This window comes from Myripristis murdjan, chromosome 14, assembly GCF_902150065.1.
Source record: "Myripristis murdjan chromosome 14, fMyrMur1.1, whole genome shotgun sequence".
In the NCBI taxonomy this organism is placed as follows: domain Eukaryota; kingdom Metazoa; phylum Chordata; class Actinopteri; order Holocentriformes; family Holocentridae; genus Myripristis; species Myripristis murdjan.
Window position 1 is genome coordinate 24,773,145 of NC_043993.1, and position 26,121 is coordinate 24,799,265.

General features: G+C 39.7%; 2 protein-coding genes across 3 annotated transcripts; both read left to right on the forward strand.

Moving 5' to 3' along the window:
* Nucleotides 1-5,782: 5,782 nt before the first annotated feature.
* LOC115371461 (protocadherin beta-15) lies at nt 5,783-11,368 on the forward strand. The gene is made up of 4 exons (XM_030068865.1): nt 5,783-8,512; nt 9,367-9,428; nt 9,514-9,626; nt 9,946-11,368. The coding sequence occupies exons 1-4, from the start codon at nt 5,990-5,992 to the stop codon at nt 10,221-10,223; spliced, it is 2,976 nt and encodes a 991-aa protein (XP_029924725.1). The 5' UTR covers nt 5,783-5,989; the 3' UTR covers nt 10,224-11,368.
* Nucleotides 11,369-18,639: 7,271 nt separating this feature from the next.
* Nucleotides 18,640-24,778, forward strand: LOC115371685 (protocadherin alpha-C2-like). 2 transcript variants are annotated; one of them, XM_030069161.1, is made up of 3 exons: nt 18,640-21,355; nt 23,052-23,088; nt 24,080-24,778. In XM_030069161.1, the coding sequence occupies exons 1-2, from the start codon at nt 18,923-18,925 to the stop codon at nt 23,061-23,063; spliced, it is 2,445 nt and encodes an 814-aa protein (XP_029925021.1). In that variant the 5' UTR covers nt 18,640-18,922; the 3' UTR covers nt 23,064-23,088; nt 24,080-24,778. The 2 variants fall into 2 exon arrangements, with proteins under 2 accessions (XP_029925021.1, XP_029925020.1); XM_030069160.1 differs by lacking the exon at nt 23,052-23,088.
* Nucleotides 24,779-26,121: the final 1,343 nt, after the last annotated feature.

Consider the following 26,121-nt stretch of genomic DNA (forward strand, 5'->3'; position numbering starts at 1 on the left):
TTACTGCAAGTTGATCCCAGAACTCTAGTAGGATGAAAGTACTCAGAATATGGTTAACAGAATGTGATTGGCTGCTTCACTGAATGACACCGATTCAAACCACCAAACAGCCAAATAAGTTCAATACATCTATGAAAGATTATGCAAAACTGTGGAAGGTTATATTTCCAGTGAAGCAGTGCTAGTCATGAATAGGGTTCTTTATTGATTCATAACATTATTGTGCCACCCTGTGGCTACTGGAAGTCCTTGGTCATTGGGCCTCATTCATGAAGAAAAAAAAAAAAAAACTTTTTTGATACACACGTAAAATTAGATTGTAATGAGTGCCTTGAAACCACTTACATGCATATTGTGTGTTTTAGAATGGGCAGAGTGTATGGTTATCTTTCAGCCATGGATGCATCAGCCTACACAGGTGAATCAGTTCATTACTCTCAGACAGTCCAAATGACGTGAGTTAGTTAAAAGAATTGGTCTTCCCACCACTAGTAGATCCATGTATGCATTTCTCAAAGACCCATTTGTATCAATTCTAACAAATTATATTTTAACTAGTATCAACAGACAATTCTCGGTAGCTGATTCAGACATTTATACCCCACTGTATTTCATTGCTGTTTAATATTTGAACAAATGTCATTAAATCCATCATGAAACAGCTGACTTCTTTTGGCCCGGTTATTTTCTAAATAACTTATCTTTAGAGCAACAGAATCAAGACATCTGTTGATCTGCAAAAATATTTGAAAATACATGAATGAATTTTTTTGAGGCAGCCTGCTTTTGGTCTACTATCACATTTGGTATGCTAGGTTTATTTTGAAATAATTTCCACCCCTTCTTAGCAAATCTGGGTGTAAGTGATAGGTTTTGTTTATAAACATTGCATGTGCTTGATAAGGGGGGAAATACATTTAATATTCATTGCTTATTATTTAAATTATATAAGAGGTCATAGCATGAAATATATGAATATTTTGTATTCCAACTGGCATTTTATTTATTTATTTTGTATTACTTGTCTGCTTGCTCCCCACACTCACTTCCATAGCTAAATTAGGAGAAAGTCCATTAATGTATATATCCTTTTCGACATTTGAGGGAGGGATAGTATTTTATGATCGTATTATTTTTTCCCCTTTGAATCCACACACAAAAATTCACAACATCCCCCTTACAATAAGAGGCACACACTCTCCAGACACACACACACCACACACACTCCCCCTGCACTCTGAAGCAAGAAAGGTAAAATCACAGCAATTTTGGAAACAAAATATAGCATACTTATTTTTTATTTATTTATTTATTTATTTTTACATAAAGATGAAGAATGAACAATATATAACTCTTTTTCTCGCTCACTGGTATGAATCAGTGAGTAAAGGGGATTAAATACTTTTACAAACTAGATTTTTGCGTTATTGGAATTTTAGCCTTTTATATGATTTTCAGCTCTAACAGCAAGCACACATTGCATAAGCTGTAGAGCAAAAATGCAAAATAATAGTGGTCTGAACCAGTTTCATTACACACAAAAAAGTGCAAAAAGTCAAGGAGTGAATACTTTTTTATTGCCATTATAGAGGGTGATTTTATGCTTCTGCCATTTAAGATACAGGTGGTTTAATTCCCCTTCACTGATACTGCTTAATTCGACAGCTGCAGTGATTGTGCTGTGTGTTGCGCTTGTTTCTCTTGGGTGGTGTAATAGCCAGGCTTGTGGCAGTGGTTTGTGGGATTGCTACAAAGGCTGAGCTCTCTTCATCAAGATGGAGCAGCAGTCAGTTGAGATAAAAAAAAATAATAATAATAAATTCACTCACGAGCTACTGAATCTGCAAATTCAGTTTGCATGCCGGGTAACCGTGCTGTTTGAATCCGTTTTGATAAATTCCCTGATGTTGTTAAAGGAAACTCTGTCCTGTATGAGGTGTTCTACCAACCTGTCCGGCTGACATTGTCCAAACATCTCTAAAAAGCTCAGTGAGGCTCCATCTCAATGTAACGAATGACTTTGCTTAACAGCATATGTTGAAGATTGCTAGATCTTAGTCGTTTTGAATCTTCGGGATACATTCAACATATGTGCCATGCAGTTTTAATTCCTGCCTTGAGGACTGGATGGGTACTTTTGGATCAGCTCTAATCAGCTCCGATTTCTCTCAAATATATGTATAGCAATGTTATAATATAAAATTCCTCACACTATTAGGAGCTGCCTCCGACATATCAAATCTTAATGGCTGAACTTCAACTTTTATTTTTTACAACTCAACAATGTCAAATGTGAAAGAGTCTTATTTTAGCCTCCTATAGCTCTAGAAATCCAGGCTCTGCTAACTGTTTCTCAGTGTAAGCTCAAGACTAAAGCTGAGTTAGTTTAGTTTTGACTGTTAAATATCTTCAACCACAGCAGACTGTGGGCTAAAGGTCTATAAAACAACACATTATAGTTCACTAATACTGCATAGCTGATATTCTATTTGAATACTATGGAAGACATTTTCTTTACAATTCAATGGTAGGAATACTTTGCATTGAACTCAATTTTGACTTTAGGATGTGAAATTGAATTTTTGGCCTCTTGACTCCACTCGTATAATTTCATGTCACCAAGATGTCACCAAGTTCCGACATTAGCTCTAGTGTAGCAGCAGTAGGAAGACAGATTCTTTTAAATAACTTGATTCCTTTGGGCTTCTGACAGTTGTGAATTATGTTAAGGCCAGTTCATTTAATTCAATTTTTTAAAAGTGACAGTTCTCGTAGCTCACAGCACCTCAATGTGGCTGTGGGACACTCATGTCATAATTTAGTGTTGAAGATTCTGGAGACATTTTGGCCCTGAAATCTATGAGAGGAGGTGCCCACTTGATAACTCCAATAGCAAATCTGCTCTAACCCATATTTCTTTTCACTGACACCCACATCAAGCTGTGGAAAAGGCACTGACCCTACTTTATTAACAGAGGGGGAGGCACCATGAGATCCTGTGTCTTGATAAATGTCTAAAGGGGAAGGAGAAAGATTCACACAAAACTTTGAAGCTATTTTCTTGTGGCAGGCTTAAAGACAAGTCTGACTTTGATGTTGATGATAATATCTCTAAACTTAATATTCATAAGATAATGAACATCAAAATACAGTGATTAAGGCTCCACAGCACTTTCTGTTAAAGCAAATCAAATGAGGACATACGACAGCGTCTCCCATCTCCTCTAATTCCTCTTATTCGTTGTTTTTCTTTCATGAAAGGTGAGGGAGTAGAGAGAATGACATTTTACTTGGTGCAATAAACGTTCAAAAAATAAACACAATCAGCCATGCGCAAGAGGTGATTTCGAAATGGATTTTTCAGTCTACTGAATTGCATAATTTGTTTATGAAAATCAATATTTACTGATGGAATTCCTAAAGAGATACCAAAATCTTTTACCCGGTATTTGTATTTGTTCTTTTGAGTGCTTTTGTTAAAATCAAACCTCCAACTTATTTCTCATAAACACATGTACGTATGCCCAGGCACTCACATACTGTATGCACACCAGGCATGGTGTACCTGTACTCTGTTTATTTGCTCTGTCACTCACAATCTGCCTAGCCGATATGTCTTCATTCATAGAAATCTGTATTATTACCCATGGATCATGGTATTTCATATGTTTGGCACCCTGCCTCCATCTCTACCGTCAGAGAAAGACAAAGAGATGAAGTCTGTGTAGGTGAAAAGAGGAAAATATGCAGTTTACATATAAGTCAGAGAGAATAAGATGGTGGTTTACATGTCAGAGTGGTCTTACCAAAACCAAAACAGCCTTGAGAAAGGTAATAAAGGTCAAATTACTGGCATGGCTGCTAATCCTAAATGGCATAGAAGACATCATTTTTCATTATAGGCAAAATAAAATAAATAATAATTAGCTGCACTCATAACATGTTACATGCAAAGCATTAAAATCAGAATGAGCACCAGTTTTTGCAACTAAAACGGGTGAACTGTTAAAAACTGCAGAATAGTGGGCTAACCTATGCCATATTAATCCCACAGCTTTAAAGCCGTAAAGTAGTTAAAGACAAAGGGATTTATATCCTACTTTTGCCCTTGAGTGAGTGTCTCTGTGTATGTGTGTGTGTGCCGGCGTGCATGAGTGTGCGTGTGTGTAAGTGAGAGAGAGAGACAGAGAGAGGGAGATAATCTCTTTTGTATTTTTGATCCCTAAATGTGGTGTTTGTCCCCTTATCCCGGCCACTTAGTTTCCGCTTTGGGTAAATGACGCTATGCACTTAGGCTGTGAAAAGCAGGTCAGTGTAACCACGGAGAGAAAACCACATGTGCATCACATGGATAGCCTTGGGATTATTTCTCACAAAATGTCTTAATTCCTCTGTTCACTAATGATCCAGGGAAAATGCCCTCTAATCTCCATTCCATTAATTAAAAAGAGCATGAGCCCACGGAAAACCTCACCATCTGCTGTGGTTTCATTCCAGCAGACAGATTGTGTTTTCAGTTTGAAACCAGGGTATCTGGGGCTTTTTAGAGCAGACGGGTGAAGTGTGCATTGAGCAGAGGTGGATTGGTAAATAGATACAACTACTCCACTTGAGTATTAGTACAATGAGATATAGTGATATAGATACATCTGAACTCTGCCTCCTATGTATGATGTTTATATATATATATATAAACATCATACATAGGAGACATATATATAAATATATATATATATATATAGCAATGGGTCTCAGTTGACACTGTGGGTTTTGGTTGGGGCTTGATGGAGGTTAAACTTATGTAATAGCTTGGGAAAATATTTCGGTATTAAGCTCTTTACACCATTAGCACTGAGCAATGAAAGAGAGAAGCCTCCCCAGGGTGGAAAACCCATCAGCGCAGGCTGCTTTCATTTTCATACAGTTTTTCATGCTGATTTCCTTTTTAATATCATGAATTGATCCAAAAATTAGTCATGCGTTTTTACGTTTTTTTTTTCATAAACCACACTCACAGCCTCTCATCACTTTACAACAAGTCTGTTTGTTTTTGTTTGAATTTTCATGTTGTTGTTGTTGTAGTTGTTGTTGTTGTTGTTATTATTATTATTATTATTATTATTATTATTATTATTATTATTATTGCTATTAGCAGAGTTGATTAGACTTTAATGAAAGAGCGTAGGCATATTGGAGAGTTACTGTTTGAAATTCTATCATTCTAAGTCTCAAGAACTAGAAGTTTATTAAACAATAACTTTTGGCAGTTTTAAGACAAGCATTCTCATATGGCCTATCTCACACACATACACGCATGACCAGACACACATTGTTGTACTTTTTTGTTATTTTCCCGATTATATATGTTCAGGTCATTTGCATTCTTGAACTGAAACAAATTTTTAAAAGGTTTTTGAAAATTCAGCCTGTAAATTTGTTTTGGCCTATAATTAAAACCTGCTACATGGTGCTTTTTGCGCCTATAGCATTATCCAGGCCAGCTATATCTGTTAAATATAACGTTCTTGCAAGAATAGGAATTGAGAGCATTTAGCCTGAGGTCTAAGCCCAGAGGCTGTGACATGAATTTGATCGGGCTAGTAGGCAGTAGGAAAGATTATGGTGCGGTCAAACTGGAATTGGAGCAGATGTCGTTTTACCCCTGTTGGAACAGTAGGGCCAATAACACACACACACACACACACACACACACACACACACACACACACACACACACACACACACACAAGCGGTCCACAACGTTAATCTGAGACAGTATAACCCTTGCACAGCCTTTTCTCTCTCCTCTCTTTTCTCTTAAGCAGAGGCGCTGTTACAATCCCACCTAAGCCTAGCTTTTTTGCCAGGCAATATTTTTCTACTCCTCTCACACAGCTGAGTTCTGCTTGGTTAATCATCTTTTTGTCGGTGCAGGACACAGTCCTTGTTATAGTCCTTGATGTGAACTACTGCACAACATAGCCTACAGATGGACATACGAGGTGCGAAGAAAAGACTGCATGAAAAATGGCATGCAGTCTGCTTTTTTGCTTTAACATATCTCTTGGATGCAGTCTGGGGACAGATCCGCTATTCAATCCCAGAAGAATTGGAGCACGGGGCTTTTGTTGGAAATATAGCAGAGGACCTGGGCTTGGATTTGGAGAAGCTTTCTGCACGCAGATTCAGGATAGTCTCGGGTGCCAAGAAACAGTATCTGGAGGTAAATTTAGAAAATGGGGTTTTATTTGTCAACGAGAGAATTGATCGTGAAGAACTATGTGAGCAGAGTTTGTCCTGTTCCTTTCATTTGCAAGTGGTCATAGAAAACCCTCTGGAACTGTACAGGGTAGAGATGGAGATTTTGGACGTGAATGATAACTCTCCTAGTTTTCCTTGGACCGAGTTTAATCTGGATATATCAGAGTCCGCTGCGCCAGGGTCCCGTTTCCCGTTGGAGAGCGCACAGGATTTGGACGTGGGCTCCAACTCGCTCCGCACGTATTTGTTGAGTGTAAATGAACATTTCGTCTTGGACATCCAGACGCGGAGTGATGGCAGTAAATTTGCGGAACTAGTCCTACAGAACCCACTGGACAGAGAGCAGCAGAGCACGCATCAAATGGTCCTGACGGCAGTGGACGGAGGCGCGCCGGAGAGGTCTGGCACTGCGCAAATCGATATCACAGTTTTGGATGCAAATGACAATGCGCCGGTGTTTGATCAGTCGTTTTACAGAGTGAGACTTGTTGAAAATGCACCAAAAGGCACGGTTGTCATTAAACTTAATGCGTCTGATTTAGATGAGGGTCCCAACGCTGATATCACTTATTCATTCAGCGGACACGCTCCCATCAAAGTGCGCCAGCTGTTCAGCGTCGACTCTCGCACCGGCGAAATCAAAGTCAAAGGAGTGATCGATTACGAGAAGGCAAGAATGCATGAAATTTATGTCCAGGCTAAGGATAAAGGGCCCTCGGCTGTAGCGGTTCACTGTAAAGTCTTGGTGAATGTTTTGGATAAAAATGACAACCTCCCGGAAGTGATTTTGACATCTGTGTCCACACCTGTCCAGGAGGACGCACCCCCGGGTACGGTGATAGCTGTCATCAGCGTAATGGACAGAGACTCTGGTGAGAATGGGAATGTGGACTGTGAGATCCCCCATCACATCCCCTTTCAGCTCCACTCCTCCTTCAAGAACTACTATACATTGGTAACTTGTGATTTTTTGGACAGAGAGACAGTCGCCGAGTATAACATCACGCTTACCGCCCGAGACATGGGCACCCCACCCTTATTCACTCGGAAAACTATTCTAGTCCAAGTGTCCGATGTGAATGATAACGCACCTCACTTCAAACAGCCGTCCTACACGGTGTATTTGACCGAGAATAACGCACCGGGTGCATCAATTTGTTCGGTGACTGCCCTGGATCCAGATTCGGGTCAAAATGCGTATCTCTCCTACTCTATAGTAGAAGGTGATATTCAGGGAATGCCTGTGTCCACATACGTGTCCATAAACTCAGACAACGGCAACCTTTACGCGCTGCGTTCGTTTGACCACGAACAACTAAGAAACTTTCAGATCATAGTTCAAGCGCAAGATGCGGGCTTCCCGCCCCTGAATAGCAACGTTTCCGTGAACATCTTTATTTTGGACCAAAATGATAACGCACCCGTTATCGTGTCACCGGTGCCGCAAAATGGCACGGCTCCCACCGAAGCGGTGCCCAGATCAGTTGACGCTGGTTACCTTGTTACCAAAGTCACAGCGATGGACGCAGATGCAGGCCAGAACTCGCGTCTTTTTTACCAGATGCTCCAGGCAACAGACCCGAGCTTGTTCAGCATCGCTCTGTACACAGGCGAAATCAGGACGATACGCAGATTAGTGGAGAAAGACCCCACCAGGCAAAGACTGGTCATTCTGGTCAAGGACAATGGTCAGCCGCCCCTCTCGGCCACAGTTTCCATCATCCTGTCAGTGGTTGACAGCTTGCCAGATACGCAGCCCGATTTGGGTGACCTGTCACTGAGCCCACATCACAGCTCCAACTTCACCCTCTATTTAATGGTGTCCCTGGGCGCAATCTCATTCACGTTTCTGGTGGCTATTATTGTCCTGATTGCAGTAAGGGGATTGAAGGGCAGACCATCCAGCCGAGAGTACAGCTTCCCCTCCGTCTGTGGGTGCTGCTGCTGTTCACGGTCAGAGACATCCACCGCCACGGAGGTGTTCAAAAAGTCCAACTTAAACATGCAAATGTCCACAGGCTCCTCGAACTGCACCGATGCAAACGGCAGCAGCTCCCTCTCTCAGGTGTATTGCTATAAAATGTGTATGACACCAGAATCGTCCAAAAGTGACTTCATGTTCCTCAAGCCCTGCAGTCCGATAATGGCAATACCCCAGAACAATGCCAAGAGCACAGACTACCTGACCTCTGGCTGGAGCGCGCTGGACCGCAACGAGCTGGCCAACAACAGAGCCACAACCCCAAATGAGGTAACTCCAAAATATATTGAAATCTACAAGTAGCAACGAATATTGTCGTGCTGGAACGCATATATAAGAGAAATCATCATTCGAGGTTCCCAGTTGGCCTGATAAATAATGCCACGAATTACCATTTTGATATCAGTAGTAAAACAACATTGATCAATCAAAAATAAATAATTACCACTGGGTTATCAGCCCCTGCGCTGTCAGTATTATCAAACTGAGGTTGATAAACTGTCCCAAAATGAAATCCACCCAATCCTTTTTCATTAAACTTCTATTGCAAGTGACAGAAAAGTTGACTTTTAGATAGCATGACACAAACATTCAACATCAATACTGCATCTTTAGCATTTAAAACATGTGTTATACTGATTTGTAAGGAGTATAAAATCAACTTTGAAAGGGGTATGAACAGTGTCAAATTCTTGCTTTAAATTACGTATTACTTAGAGAGTTAGAAGCTGATAATAAGTAATATGTCACTTGCAATTTTTTTCTAGTCATGAAAAGAGTTTATTACGTTGCCAAAATATATATATATTTTTAAAATAAAAACATAAGAAAACATTATCCATTCCCATGATTTTCCTAATCAAGGGACAGGGACTGGAGTTACTGTGACTTTTGAGTTTATATCTATATAGCCTATATCCTCTTTTGACTTTCCTTAAAAGGATAAGCAGCATGTCAGTTGAAACTGACTTTGACCATACAGTCATGTTGGGCCATGACAACAAATAAGAACATAAAATATATGTATAGACTCTAATGTAAATATAAAATACACAACTGTACATATACAGCAAGGCAACACCACTGTTTGAGCTACAAAATGACCGTATTTTTCAATCTTGCAGCTTAAGCACTCAAACAGGGACTGGACCTGGACAAAGAACCAACAGAACTCAGCCTACAAGAGGTGAATACAGTGCTAAACCAATTACAGTGCACATGCAGAGATGCACATGCACACACCATTAAACGTACATTTTGTCCCTCTGCAGGTATTGTTCGGTAAATATGGAGAGCACTCTTCCACGTCAGCCCAAACACGATCCAGATGGCTTTTCCTGCTCTGTGGCACCACAGTACTGGACCTGGGGAAATCATATGCGTGGTAGGTGGAAATAACAGCCATACTATGAAATCTGGGCCTTCTGTTGTCCACACAGGGAGCCATAATCAGAAATATTAACAGGTGAAGCTCTGATACCGCCAACATCAAAACAAGGGGGTATTTTAATGCACAAACACACAAACAACCCAGTATTATATCACATATTTAACTGAATAATTGCAACAAAAGTTGGGGAATTGCAGAAAAGATGCATTTAGGAGGATGTATTTAAAACATCATACCCAGAAGAATTATATCTTTTATGAGGTCTTTTTAGAAATAAATATATTAATATATATCTCATACTGCATTTTTACAGACTGCAGGATGTCTCTTCAGGAGGGAACAGTTCCTAACTACTCATGGACTCCAAGGTACACACAGCCCACGTCCACTCAGCCACCACCAGACTACCAGCACAATGTGTACATTCCTGGCACCGCATCTGGCTACTGCACTCTGAAGCTGGCACCTAGAGGTGAACTGGATGTGTACAACACCTTCTCCACATTTGGGAAGAAAAGGAGATACCTCTCAACGTATGAACAGACTCTTGACAGAGATGATGGTCTCATCAGCAATGATATCTTTAAGTGATAGACTAAAATTATATGGTGTGAGTGTGGATGATTTGTGTCATTAATTCATTAGTTCTATCAGTAACAGAAAATCTCCCAAGCAGCAGCATTGCTCCTGGAGGCTGGGAGACTAAGCCTCTCCTACTCCCAGTGCAATTGTGCACCACTTCTTGTATCATCTTGAATCCACAGTTATCTTAGTTTATGTATATTATTTTGAACTGAGGTAATTTTTGATTGTCAGCGATCTACAAAGACTGACAGTGTGATATGGTTAAACATGAATTTCAAATCTCAGTTTTTGTAAAAAAAAAAAAAAAAAAAAAAAAGAAAAAAGAAAAGAAAGAAAGAAAGAAAAAAATTTGTAAATTTGTAAATACTGGAATGAAGTATTTTAAGTGTTGGTGGGCTGTTCAAATAATTTTCTAACAAGTCAAGCCTGTAAAGAATATATGTGTTTATAGCCAACACAAATACATGTGTTTTAATATACTCAACAACAGAGAGAATCCCTTGTTAGGGGATAATTATGATTATATCCTGGTTGGACAACCAAGGTGCAAAATTTACATTGGCTACGGGTATATTTGTTATTTCATCACAACTTCTATCATTTAGTCAGGAAGGATGCATTAAATGAGTCACAAAAAAATGATTTTGCTCACATTTCTATTGTATCTTTAAAATCAAGTCTGGAAATGGTGAAGCTCCCATTTTGCTTGCAAGTCTATGAATTTTGGCAGCAGTCCAGCCAAAATACGCATACAGTCAATGAAAAGAGGGAGTAGAGGGAATGTGCAGGAAAGAGGTACAGGCAGATATAAATAAATAGCATAACAAGAGACATGGCAGCTCTTGTCAAGCAAGGTGTGGACATACAGCAGAGCAGATTGATCTCAAACAATCTAAGTGTTTGAATCAGATTTCATAAAAAACACAAGAAAATGATGAGTGTAACCATAGCTGTTAGTGCTTCCTGGTGTATAAACAGGTTTGTGATATAGACATAATCACTCAGTGGTCATATGCATTTCATAATTACTTGGAATGATTAGTGAGTCTAATTTATTTATGTATAGTTGAATTAGATTTTTATTTTTTTGCTGTAATGGCTACATACATAGTCTATGTACAAATATCAATAAAGCTGTTCTTAGCTCTGTATATATATATATATATATATATATATATATATATATATATATATATATATATATGTATTCATCTTTTGACAGAAAACCAAGGTATTTGTACTACTTTGAGTATCTACACAAAGAAGGCATGAATGAAGAAAAAAGCCCTGAAATCAATGCCAGTGGTGATCAATCTCATTTTGCAACACCACTTTCTTTTTAAGTTGTATTTTCTTTAATATCTAAAAATATGAAATGCAGACTTTACCGCATGTACACTGCTTGCTCTATGATATTATTTCTGTAGATCCATGGAGTAAATGCACATTATGCACAAATTACATTTTCTACTGTGTAAGACACTCAGGCAACTAGGTTCATAGCACATGTGTATCAGTAACAGCAGCAAAGGAGACGACCTGAAGCCTGCAGAAAATGTAAAAAGGCTCCCATACGCAGCCTGTACTTGCAATTTAAAACACTTGCAGGCAAAAAGTCTCAGAAACAAAATGTAGTATTTCTTTTAGTAAAATATTTTAATATTGCAAGTACAAAAAGAGTGTCAGAGTCTCTTCACAGACATGCCATTTTGGATATTTTGGATTGTGCCGCTGAAATAGTGATACGGAGAAGATTAACAGTTATGCAATCAGACAAAATTAGTTTTGCTATATTATACAAGTAAGAGAAAATGAATTATTTTGAGTCTTATATAGATAGCAGTAAAATGATCTTTCAAGGTTAAAAGTTGTCAAATGTATTTAGCAGTGGAAACTAATTAATATTTTCAATAAGTGGACTTTTTTTTTTTTTTTTTAAGACATCTCACTTCTAAAATTCCATTTGAATTTAATCTTGATTGCAAACTTAGTCGTACATGTTTTGTTCAACTTCTGAGGAAACCAGCCAGCAATTATATGTGTTTCTACCTAATATATTTTTCATTTCAAATTTGATCATGCAGCGTCTGAAGGCACTGAATAAAGTGAGATAGGTGCGCTATTGGTTAGCTGGATTCAAGATTCCCTCTGTCCAAAGTGGGGCAAGGCTGGCAGAGCCAACACATGCCTCCACCCTGTGGGCTGTGGTTATGCATCTGCTTATTTGGATACACGCAATGCTTGCCCAAGCTTTGCATGATGCCACTGAAAGCTGTCCTTACCAGCTAAATCATATTGTGTCCAGATGCTGACTTTGAAAACTGGCCCTGGAGATGTGAGTGATGTATGACATGGTGGCTTCATGGTTAGCACTGTTGCCTCAAACTAGAACCTAGAGATAGAGCTGCAGCCTTGGTGTCCTCTTTTTCGAGTCTGTGTGGGTTTCCTTGTGATGATTTGACAAATCTGTTTGCTGTTTTTCTCTGCCTTATGCCTAACGGATGGTAGGAGAGGTTCTGCAACCCTAAAACTATTAACTCGGTACATAAAGTCAATCAGTGAGGTCTGTGGTGATGCTTGTTAGGCTGTAGGGGCATAGGAACACAGTCATGAGCGCATTTTAGGGACACCAAAATGTAGATGACACTGGACATGTTGGCCATATCTTCTCCACAGAATCCAGAAGCTGCAGGCACCAACTAAGCCTAAGGCATGATCCTCACTTCTTGGTACAAAAAGCCCAACTTTGAAGGCACAGCTACATCTGCAGGTTTCTGCCAGTGTCAAGTCAGTAGTCTCAAAAAGCCCCAGGCCATTCTCCAGAATGTGCAGCAACCAAATGCATATGTGAGGCCCATGGAATAAGTGGTGGCTTGCTGTTTTCATTCTAGTTTAGTTTAATGTCATGGATCAAAGTGTCATTTACATTTTCATGTTTTTTTCCTGACATTCTGGAGAGTGAACCTATGGTTAAAACAGCTACTGTGATGATAATCTCAATGACCCATTTCTTTTCACTGCAGCAAACTCAGCTAGGCCCAAAGGATCATCTTGAGCTTGGGTAGAACTGCCTCAGTGGAAGTTTAAAAAGCTGAGAGCTGAGGGCCAATCCCAAACTTATCTTGAAATGTATCAAGATTGACTCAAATGGATAAGCACCTGAGGAAAAAAAAAAAAAAACCTGAACCCATAAGCTACCCCTGGCGTTTAGAGGCTTTTTGGCCACCCACAACCTGAAAGAAAAGTCCAGATATTGTACCACTATATCCTGCCAAGTATTAGCAGGCAGGCCAGCCAAGATAGAGTATATCTCATGTTTAATCATTACTGGTGTCAAGGGAACCAAGGCTATATAGCCAGTCACAGTAATATACCCCATATTCTATAAAAGACACATACGGCACATACTTTATGTTTAAAATGTGTGCCATGTGAACTCTGTGATGACCCCAATAAAAAAAAAAAAAAAAAAAAAAAAAGTCTTTCTCTGCTTTGTCTCATGAACAGGCCTTAGCTTTCACAACCCACCTTTGGTTGTTGAGAGAAGTCGCCCCCCCCTCCCCACCCCGTCACCCCCACCCCCACCTTTGCTTTGTCTCATGAACAGGCCTTAGCTTTCACAACCCAACTTTGGTTGTTGAGAGAAGTCCCCCCCACCACCCCCACCCCCCCACCACACACACACACACACACCCACCCCTCTTTCCTCCACAAGAGGGTGCCTTTCCCTCACAGATGCCTGTACTAGAGACAGACCAATAGCCCCCAGGATGTGTCAATTCTTGTCATTGCCCATGCAGAACATGAAAAGAAATACAGGTTGCAATCCACTACATTTCTGAATATTTTGTTAACATAATCTGCACCATAGCATCAAAATTATTATTATTTATACTACTCAAGATGATTCGGTCCAAATTCATAATTCCCTTTTTGTGCTCTTTTGTTTTTAAGTTTTAAACTAATATATGAATGTAAAAAAAAAAAGTCCATACCAAAATATTAAATTTGTATTCCTTAACAGGCTGAAACTGAAACATACACTCATGTAGGCATCAGACAAATTTTCCATGCTCTCTTTAATCCAGAGCCTTGACCTCTCTTAACTCTCTCTTCTCTGCACCTTTATAAAAACAAAAGGCAGAGGGTAATAGTGGTGGGATTACAAAAAAAAAAGGTGAGGACATGAGATACACAGAGTTTATATATTGCAGGACCACCATTTGCCTTTGACAGCAATTTATACTTAAATTACTGTCATACCAGTCCTGAACTAGGCCTATGTGTAGTGGGATGTTGGACCAAGAAATAAAGCCTCCACTTCTTTTAGGGTTGAGCAGGTTGAAAATTTACTTCCCCCAAAACGGTCTACTATGTTCAGATCTTGGTTATTGGAAGCTACAGTGTTTGATTTCATCCTGGTGTTCATGAACTCTTGAATATGTTATACAGGGGCACTACCATCTCAGAATATTGGTGCCTCACATAAGAAAAGATCGGAGACAAATTGTTAACTCTTCAGTGATGGCCTCGCAAGATATATCACTATGTCTGTTTCTCGGAGAGTATTTTTGTAATCTGTTTTCCCTTCTGGTCTAATTTAGTGTTTTACTAGTGGTAACTTAAGCTCCTAGTTTTCTTTTGGTTCTGTTTATCTAGTCTTGAGCTCATATTTTCAATATGTTTTACCACTGATGATAAGGTTTTTTTTTTCCATTAGTCTGGTTATTTTCATCAGTAAAGCGGCTGAACTTATCCTTGTCTTCTCTCCATATCTGCAGTTGGGTCCACAAACACAACACCTTGCAACAACTTGTGAATCTTTGCAGGTGTAGTTTGTCCTGAGTATGGGTTTGACACTGTTATCTTTGCTATAGCATGATATAATATTGCAAATTGTTTGACTGTGTCAATTTAGACTCTGACTTGTGCTGTTAAAAAATGAACACTTTAAAAGCTATGATTGCCATAGCTCCAATAGATTTCCATTCAACTTAATATGACTTATGCAGCTGCTTTTGCATTTGCAAATTCACTAAACCTTTTCATTTAATGTTTCCATTGATTTGTCCGCCTCTGTAGTTCTTAATGAATAATGCCCAGGTGTTTTTACTGCAAAAAGAACAGATCGGAATGTAACAGAACAGAACCAAACCTTAGGAAAAACAGATACAGCAAAGCGCCACCTAGAGCCTTTATCTATACTTATTTTTCCTCTTTGCTGGACCAGACCATTACCCAAGTTACAGGTGAAATCAAGAGATACAAGGTCAGTGATTAGGGCTTCCTCAAGCGTCAGTCTGGTTCAAAGGCTGTCTGGTATCAATGAATCTCAATGAGAATTGGGGCATCAGCCCTCTGTTGCTGGTGAGCTTCTGACAAGAACTCAGTTAAAAACACCCATCTTAAAACACTTTAACTCTATGGGGGGAAAACAAGCTATTGCACCTTGCATTTCTGGGACCATTATGTTGTAAAATGGTGTAGTGGGGTAAGTGGTGTTCTCATTCCTGTGGCTAATGAGCTAAACATAATCAAAAAGTACTTTCTAAAATCTAACGTCTAAAGTCTAAAATCTAAAGTCAGTCCTTCAGAATCAAAGAACAAAAGCTTCTTGATAGACTCAACGTTTTGCCCGGATGTTTGGCAGTCATGCCGGAAGAAATCCAACATTGTAGAAAAAAGCACAGATTTCTCCACTAAAAGTAGCAGGCACAAGCTATGTTTTGAGCAAGGGGTATGAAACTCACTTTTTGGTCTTGCTATTGATCTTACTATTGCTCTTGCTGTCTCCACCTACCTCTAAAACCCTGCTAAACACAAATCTAATCTCCTTCTCTGGGAATTATTGAAAGTTATTTTGAGAAAATGCAGGGCACTACTAACCGAAGCAGAAGAAAGGCAGGTTGAGGGGAAGGGGATACGAAAAAGGAAAATTTCAACACTTCATCACAAAATATCTCATGGATTAAACACTAGGGAATCAGAGACCATGATGTGGTGTGTATCATATGGCTGCAACTGCATGTAATACTCCCTGTCAGCACTTGAGGGAGCCAGTGGTGGGGGAATTTTGAGGACCTCATTCACTTCATCATCCCTAATAGTTTAATGTCAGATCATTCGGTGCACAGGTAGCTGGTCATGTAAGCAAACAAATGAAAATATCTGATAGCAGCAAGCACATATACTGGCAGGCACCAGACATGACACACTGGTCAGGAAGTGTAAAAATCAAACTGTAGAATATAATACAGCATGCTGTCAACTGCATTGATAAAATTCAGGTGCAAACATAGCTGACCTCTCATATCTCCATATTCTGCAGGGGAATCAAATAACTTCAGTTATAGCCTATAGTGTGTGCAGTCACTTATAATGCAGCATTTGCTTGTCTAGAGGTCACATTTTTCTGACTGTTGTCTGTTGTAATTTCAGCCAAAGTATGTCATATGGTCAGCAGTTTTAGATGTTAACATTATATTTCTTCAGTCCTCTGACTGAGAACATCACAGATGTAACCCTTTGCATCATCTATTCATTTCACCAAATATACAGCTGTCTGCAGCTATTGCACATGAATGTTGGGGGTTTACAGAGATAAAAGAATCGAATTAGGTTAATGCTTTATTATATCATATTTTTGCAGTTTAGGGGATGCTTCTCAGCTGAGATACTTAGTTACAATAATATCTCTTTCCGACTGCTTGCTTGTGTCTATAGACCTCCTGTAATTTGGCCATCTCTAGGAGGCTCCGTAGCTCTCTGTGCTTTTGTTACATTATAAACAATGATTACTTTTCAGCAAAGTGGGGGCAGACTCTGCTTTGCCTAGTGATGTTGAAAGTGATGCATATCCACATCAATCTTCAATATGACTGTGAAACAAGTAATCAATCATGTTTATTAACTTTGCAGCCCCATTCATGTTCAGCTCTACTTGTTACACTCTGCAAATACTGGATCACATTACCAAAACAGTCACCAACATAAGCCTGACATGTGTACAACTGACAGTCACAGTGTGACTTTAATTCCAATCAAGATTTTTTATAAATCACACTACTGTTGAAAAGGAAGGGTATGCAAACTTTTAATCAATATAAAAATGTGGTTTGTACTAGTATTATGGTTAGAAGTGATGTGTGGGTTAGCTGAGAGTTTACCCAAATCCACCTGTATTAGCAATCACCTGACAGCAACTACATGGTATGGTGATAGTTTTAATAAAACTCAAACCCACATCTGCATGAACCCACTCGCCTAATGTTGCATAATGCTGGGAAAGATTAAGCATGGGGAAAATGAACTAATTTAGCAAAGAATATTCTTCTGAATGATTATATTGTTATTATTGTGATCTTTTTAGCCCACAATTCACCTGAAATGATTCATGACTTTGTTTTGCTGACACATAACCACACAGCATTAAAAAAAAAAAAAAAAAAGAAGAAGAAGCAGCACATCAAAAATAAGAAAAGAAAGACTTCACCTCTTTTACATCCATTTATTTAGAACCCAAAACGCTGACGTGTTTTGGCATTACACTTTCATCAGAGGATACTGAAACATGTCAGCATTTTTGCACCCCAAATAAATTGTTGCAAAAGGGATGAAGTCTCTCTTTTTCTTATTTCTGATGTGCTGTTTTATCCTTTTTTTTAACATTGAAATTTCTGAGTTCAGCACTCAGCTATATTGTAGCCCCTGGTGGGAAGGCAAACCTGTAACCATGCCGTAACCACTCGACTCTGCAGTTTACTCAGAGCATCTGTGGGTCATGGGTCAATCACTGATGAATTAGTCAAGAAACAAGAACTGGCTTGTCTTGCATGCACCATTGAGCTTTCTTAGTCAGCAGTGAGACTGGTCAGTCTCTCCGTAAAAATAATGAAACAAATTCTTTCCTTTTACTTAATGTGTCCTGTCCAAACTGAGTTGCAGTCTTTAAACACAATTTTAGGCATCTATATCTCCTCTATTTAATAGGTTTAGCACACTACTTTTGGCAACAAATGGGTCATATTTTTAAACTAAGAATAAATATTAAATGGAAAAAAAATAAATGCTGACTAAAGTGATCCTGTTATGCAATCTCCACTTTCACAATCTGCCAACTATATTTCACGTTAGCTGACTCTCTTACAGTAAGCTCCATTATGACTTAACATGAGTGCATCAGCAGAATAAGCTTAAATTCCTAGATCACCAATATTACTGAGAACTGTTGGCCCAGAGTTCCCTGATAATATAAAAATAAATAAATACACAAAATACAGACATTTCACCTGTTTATTTGGCTCACATCATACTAGAATATTGTTGATGTTTCGGCACAGAGCCTTCATCAGAGCATTTTTGATAATAATTCTGACAATAAGAATAATTCTGATAACATTCCTATAATACAGTGATCATGTAAGGATGATAATTTAAAACTATACAGATACCCTTTAGACACTCTGGTGCACCTTTAAGGAGGCCACCCGATCACCAAAACCCTGCCTACGCCCCTGCACGGCATCACTGTTTGAGAGCACCTAGTAGTACATGGCCTACCGCTGCAGCTACAACGCGTGGAGTGAAGAATGACAACGCCGCTCCTCCACATCAAAACTACCTCACTGTAAGGACGGGTCTGCCTGACCTCTGACCAATATTCATCAATCAGTTTTTGAAGGTAAAAACAAAAAAACAAGACAACGATGGCGTTTATCATCGCATCTGCACGGCCACGATGGATTGTGTCTCTCTTTGCATTCGCTGCACTGTGGGGATTTACGCTTTCCATCACTCGGTACTCTATACCAGAGGAAATGGAAGAGGGCTCCTTTGTCGCCAATTTGGCAACCGATTTGGGTCTCGACGTTCGCAGTCTGGTCCAACGTGAAGCAAAACTCGATGTCATCCACAGTAAAAATTACCTCGACATCAACAAAGATACAGGTGAGCTGGTCATTCGTGAGAAGATAGACCGGGAAAACATATGCATGAGCAAAACGGCGTCTTGCTTTTTAAAAATGGATGTCATCCTTGAAAACCCCATTCGCATTTTTAATATTGAGCTCGAGATTATGGACATCAATGATAACGCGCCCGTGTTTCGCAGAAAGACAATGCACTTGGATATTTCCGAGGCAACCACTCCCGGCGAGAGATTTTCATTGACAAACGCCGTGGATGCAGATGTGGGAGCGAATTCAATCAAGACCTACTATCTCAGCGAGAGCAAGTACTTCAACATTGATATACAAACTGGGAGCGATGGCTCAAAATATGTCGATTTAGTTCTTAGTGGTAATTTGGACCGGGAGGAGCATGCAATTCACAATTTGATTTTAACCGCGGTGGATGGTGGGGTCCCTGCCCGCTCCGGCACCGCCAGCATCATCATCAATGTCCTGGATATCAACGACAACGCCCCCCTATTCACTCAGCCGGTATTTAGTGTGAGTGTGCCAGAGAACTCACCAGTCGGGACCGTGGTCATGACTTTGAACGCAACAGACTTGGATGAGGGCACAAACTCTGAGTTAATGTATTCCTATACCCTGTACACCTCTGAGAAAACACAAGAACTCTTCACACTTGATCCAAACACGGGGGAGATCAAGGTGAAGGGGGTGATTGATTATGAGGAGAGTCAAAGTTTTGAGATGCACATACAGGCCCAGGACAAAGGGGCGAGCCCGCTGTCAGGACACTGCAAAGTTATCGCATCTGTCACAGACCTGAATGACAACTACCCCGAGGTGACCATCAAGTCTCTGAAAAGTGCAGTGAGAGAGGACGTCCCGGTAGGAACCCTAATAGCAGTCGTAAGTGTCAGCGACCAGGATTCGGGAGTCAACGGCGAAGTTGACCTCACTTTGAGTCAGCAGGCATCCTTACCGTTTTTTCTGAATAAATCCTCAGAGGATTACTTTGAGCTGATTGTCTCAAAGCCACTGGACAGAGAAATAAAAAGCAAATTTGACTTCACTTTTCGAGTCAGAGACAGAGGGTCACCCTCTTTATCTGACAACGAGACCATCACTGTGGAGATTTTGGATGTCAATGACAATGCGCCCACATTCCCACAGTCATTCTACGCCATCCATGTTGTGGAGAACAATGCACCTGGGGCGTTATTGACATCTCTTAGTGCGTTTGACCCAGATGTCAACGAGAACCAGTATTTGGTTTATTTCATAATGGAGAAGGAGATTTTGAACACGTCTATGTCAATGCTGTTCTCTATCAATCCAGAGAATGGTAACCTGTATGCACTGAAAACCTTTGACTATGAGAGAGAGAGGGATTTCCTGTTCCACATTGAGGCAAGAGACTCTGGTGTTCCCCCTCTCAGCAGCAACGTGACAGTTAATATCATCATTCTTGACCAAAATGATAACACGCCTCTCATAGTATCACCCTGGCGTGCGCAAGGCTCTGTTATTGAAGAGGTTATCCCGAGGTCCACAGATAAGGGGCACTTAGTGGCCAAAGTGATTGCCATTGACGCCGACTCTGAGCAGAACTCCAGGGTTACATATCAGTTGCTGCAGGTTAGCGATGCAACACTGTTCAGCCTAGATCAGTATAACGGTGAAATCCGAACAACAAGGATGTTTAGCTACAGAGATCCACGGCAGCAGAGACTAGTAATAGTTGCCAAAGACAATGGTCAACCTGCACTTTCTGCCACAGTCACCATCAAGATATCAACGGTAGAGCACGTCATGTCATTTTCAGAGACCACAGAGGTGCCCATAGAGTATGACGTCTTCACAGACTTAAACCTGTATCTAGTTATTGGTTTAGGGGCTGTGTCCTTCCTGTTGCTGATTACCATCTTGGTGATTATAGTGCTGAAGTGTCAAAAACCAAAGCCAAAGGCAATCAAGATCCCCCCAGCCAACAGGAACAGTGTGATTAGCAGGAACAGTGTGATCAGCCAGAGAAGCTCCACCATTGCAGATTCCACCCTCATCTCCAGTGACGCCTACTGGTACAGTTTGTTCCTAGCAGAGACCAGGAAAGGCAAGGTGGTCGTCAGACAGCCCATAGTGCCCAAAGGAGCTGGGTACTTTGTGTCCAGTATACCCAGGAGCATAGGGCCAAGTGAGACCAGTGACTCCAGAGCATCCACACTACAGGTATGTATGCTGCTGTGATGTGGACTCAGTTTGACAGTGACTTAGGTGGTCTCAGAAACGGTGGTAGAGCAACAGACACAATAAATTATTATAAGTTAAAAATGTTGAACACACATGTTGCTGGTGTTTACAGATACCACAAAGTGAACCAAAACTCAAACAGTAGAGATGTAAATGATGTGTTCATGGACTCAGTATGAAAAGGTTTTCCTACTTCATGAGTTTTGCCACAGCAGGCCCACCATGTGTTAACTGTATTTATAGTTGAGGCATATTGATAATAATACTGGTAATTGTTTTAAATGGTAAAGAAGTGCATCTACTATATGTGTCTCTCACCTTACCCAATAGTAGTGATGAATAAAGTCTTGTTTTAGTTTACAGCTATTGCTAATTTTCAGCTCATGTCCCTAATTGGGCTTTTGCATGTGTAATTATAGTGTAGCGTAATTGAGGTATACAGATTTCATTATCATAAAACCACAGTACACTACAGATACTAACGTACAATGAAAATGCTCATAACAAAATACATTGATTGTGTTTTTTTTTTTTTTTTTTTAATAAAGCTTTTAAACTTAAAACTTTTAAAAATTTATATTAGGTTTATGTAACATGAAAAGATTAAAGTTAATTGTCTTCATAAGCACATCAGTTTTTCAAAGCATTTTCAATGCATTCACCCCTTTTATTAATTAATCTGGTATAGTACATAAATATGGCAGGGGCAGTCACAGCAATTCAGAAAGTCTTAGGCATCAAACTATAGCAGCATGAATGTTCACTGCATTTTATTTTAGTGTTTTTATGTTTCTTTCATTTTTGTATGACTCATTACTTCTCATTGAACTCAGTGGGGAAAAGTGGGAGTAATAAGTGGGAAAGGGATTAATGTCTCAGTTGAAGGTCTTCAGCAGGTACATGATTATTTAAGGCTGCATTGATTTGAAATGCATTTAGGTTGCAGCATTAACGATAAAATCAAAGCTAGCATGTTTATTTTATTGTATTTTGTTTGGTGTATGAGTTATTAAGCTTTTAAGTGTGGTATTGTCCAACAACTGATGCCACTCAGAATGAACTAAACCCCTGTATGTATGACAAGAAAGCCTCACTGAAGAATGATATTGTATAGTCTCTACTACGATGGTTTGTATACTTCCTTAACTAATCGGATGTATAGGCTTTGAAATCCTTTGAGGTGCAGTGTAAGTGTAGGTCACAGATATTGCCAAACACACAACTGGGCCATAGCTAATTTTGGGGACTTTCATGGAGCCAAAGATGCAAGTGACCCTACAGAGAGAGGAGGTATTCCTGTGGTAAATTACATGCATAATGCAGGGGATGTCCAGAATTTCCAGCAGTGCCCTTGCTCATAATGTATTGATTTTGTAAGACATTACTGAAATTGATACAGTTGACATTGAAGTTAGGGTCGTTTGCATATGCATACCAAAATGCTGATTGCCGAAAATTGAAACAAAATGATGATACATCAAAATGGATATGAGATAGCGTGTGACAGTGAGTGTGTGTGTGTGTGTGTGTGTGTGTGTGTGTGTGTGTGTGTGTGTGTGTGAGAGAGAGAGATGTGCATGTGTGTGTTTGCGCATGGCCATGCAAAGTAAGTGTGAGTTTGTGTTTCTCATGTTCACATACACCACTGAACCTGTCTCTTTTTTCTGTTCTGAAGTACTCAAAATGAAAGGAAGTCCATTCTACAACTGGAGGTATGCTGGCTGCTAACTACATGTCGTAGGGCCACTGTAACTGTGTAGAATTTGACAGTTTCTCTGAATTTGGTACAAAGTTCTGGTTGGGCTCAAACAACTGTCACAGCTCACAACACAAACCCAGTGAAAACCTATGCTCACCACATTTACCTGACTGGACAGAGCAGAACAGAATGCACTTTGTCAGATTTCTATCCATTCCTGGTCTCACTCTCCTATTCTTCACAAACTGCGCACTCTCCTTTCCATTCCCCTTTCAGTGCAGTGCTCCTGGGAGAACTGAATTTTAAATTGGCCAATCTCCGAGGTGAGAAACCAATCAACTTACTGAGAGCTGAGATTAGGACCAAATTGGCTTCCGGTCAGATTTGTGTTGTGCACATCTGGCTTGCTTGGCAGAGATTCAGGGCAAAGTGATGGCACAGATAAAATAGGGGATTAAGGAACGCACTGTCCTAAATACTGTAAATTCTCAGTCGGTATTATACCTGAGAGCGATGACTATATCAAGTGCCTCCCCTGTCACCCATAGATCCCCTCCACAGAAAGATATTACTTTATGCAGTTGTTTCCATAATATGGAGCCTACTTTCCCCCCTCTGCCGCAAACACACATTGTGGACATTAATAGCATTTCAGTAGTTGTGACATTAGCCCACATATCCCACATTGTGATGCCTGCTTGTGCATGCCTTGATTACACTGTCTGCTTCTCTATTTTACTCAGTGGTTTGGTTTCATTTTAAATTTTAAATTTTGAACGGACATAACCTGGAAGAAATTATAGACTTCAACATCAGTAGCTGCAGAGAGATATCAAGACATTTATCTATACCCAGAATCTTTATGTCCCTAAAATCCACTGATATTTGATTCATGGTGGCAATAAACAGCCAGGATCCAATGTTGCATGAGTGACGACTTTCTATGACATCACTGTCATGGAGACTTTCTATATGTGCTAATTCTATGTTTGGTCTCTTGGCAGGAGTCCAGCAGAGACCGACCATGATATAATCATCTCTTCGTGGGAGTCTCTGGCTGGAATTCTCTGCTTTAACTCGAAAAGAAGAAGTAAAACAACTGTCCTCTCTCAGTCCCTGGGCTTTAACACCTCTCTGTGGTTGGGGAATGGGGGTGGGTAGTTCCTCCAATCCTCCACACAGACATCAACCACCGACCACCTCAGCTTGCTACCTTCCTTCGTTTACTCCATCAAGCATGAATCTGCATGACTCTAGAGTATGTTCATAATATCTGAACATAAATTGAAAATCAAGCATTATCCCAGGATATCAGGACGATACTAGCGTGGCCTCATGTAAATTCTCCTCTTAACTTCATAACAAGAAGGAAATCACCCATCTCCTCATGGACCAGTTCACATTCTCCCTGATTAAAAGGAAAAGCTCACCTTTTCTCCAGGTGTTCCTCATGTCTGTGCTGTAGTTCTAGTAATCATCAGTAGCTCACCATGTGAGTGGTCATGACACTTGTTTTGTTTTTAAGGTCCCCCTCCAGCCATCTAAAAAATTGCTACCTTAGAATTAAATATCACTCTAAATCTTGTGGTCATAAAAAATGTGCAGACTTATTAATATGTAAATAGTCCCACCCATCCTGCTGCCGACTGGCACATTAGCTCATAACCAGAGCTCTGTTCCCAGAACACGGAAGTATCATCCACAACAGTCATTTAAATCATGCCATATTTGAAAATGCAACGATGGAAAAAAAAGGTTTTCAGCAAATTTCTTAGTTACACTAATATTGTTTATGTAAAGAAGCCATTTCAAGTTGATCTGGTTGGTCTTTGAAAATGAAACACTTGTGCAGGTCAGCTTTGCGTACACAGAACCAGGAATTCCCATCCTGCAACACTCTTGAAAATAGAGCCATATTTCATAATCTAATCTAATATTGTTCATATGAAACAGCCATTTTGAGTTGGTCTTATTGTATTTTGGAAAATAAAAGACTGGTATGGGGAAGCTCTGAATACACTGACGGCGGTCGGTGAGCTGGTGCTAAATGTGGAAAGCAGCAACTCGTCAGTTGATGGGATTGGCAGGCGGATTTGTGACGTACCAAATCTAGCTGGCCACGGTACATCTGACGTCAGATGTACCGCGTTAGGGGATCTCAGATGTTAGGGGAGTGTACACACACCTCCACCTTCAGTAGAGGACTGTGGAAACACCTCTCTAGTGACAAACTTTGCACAGATACAAATCAGGATAGTCAAGGTCAGACATTTTAGGGGATGTCAGAACATAAGAACATAAGAAAACATACAAAAAACACATTTTTGAGTGGAGGGGGACTTTAAATAAAAGGCCTAAACAGGCCTAATCTCTGCAAATACCTATGAATCAGGGTAAACACAATTCTTCCACATTTTTGTTTTCAAAAATGAAACTGTGGCTGGGTTAGTTAATCCTATGGGCATTTCACTTTATTAATTTTTTGGGTTGTAAAAATACTTCCTGTGTTTAGTATGAGCCATACCATTTAGAGTGGCTTGTACAAACTGTTACTAGTAACTTACATATGAATATGGTTAGTGATTTAGTTTTAGATTACTCCTAATATGAGTTCCAAATGTTTGTTGTACATGTATTATTTAAAAATAGTAATGGATGTTTGAAATTTCAGTTTAGAAATTGCCAATAATTAAGTGCAGGTCTTTTCAATAGAAAGCTGCAAAATGTGTGGCAAAAACAGAGGAGTGACACCATTTTTCTTTTGTTTGAGTTTACTGTAGGCAGCTCTAAGAAACAAAAATAAGAAGTTAAAAGGCTTTGCAGCTATTCTTCCTGTAAACAGTGAGGTATTTTTGACATTTTCACAAAGTTCAGAAAGGTGTGCAGTTAATGCCTATTGGTGCTGTAAAAGACTTAACATAAACAGTAGCTTCCTGTTTGGCTGCGTTAAGCCTCAGCTAATGTTGCAATATCTGTTTTTCAAATATGTAACTTTGAAATATTCATACTTATAATTTGATGATGTAATGTATAATGTAACCACAAC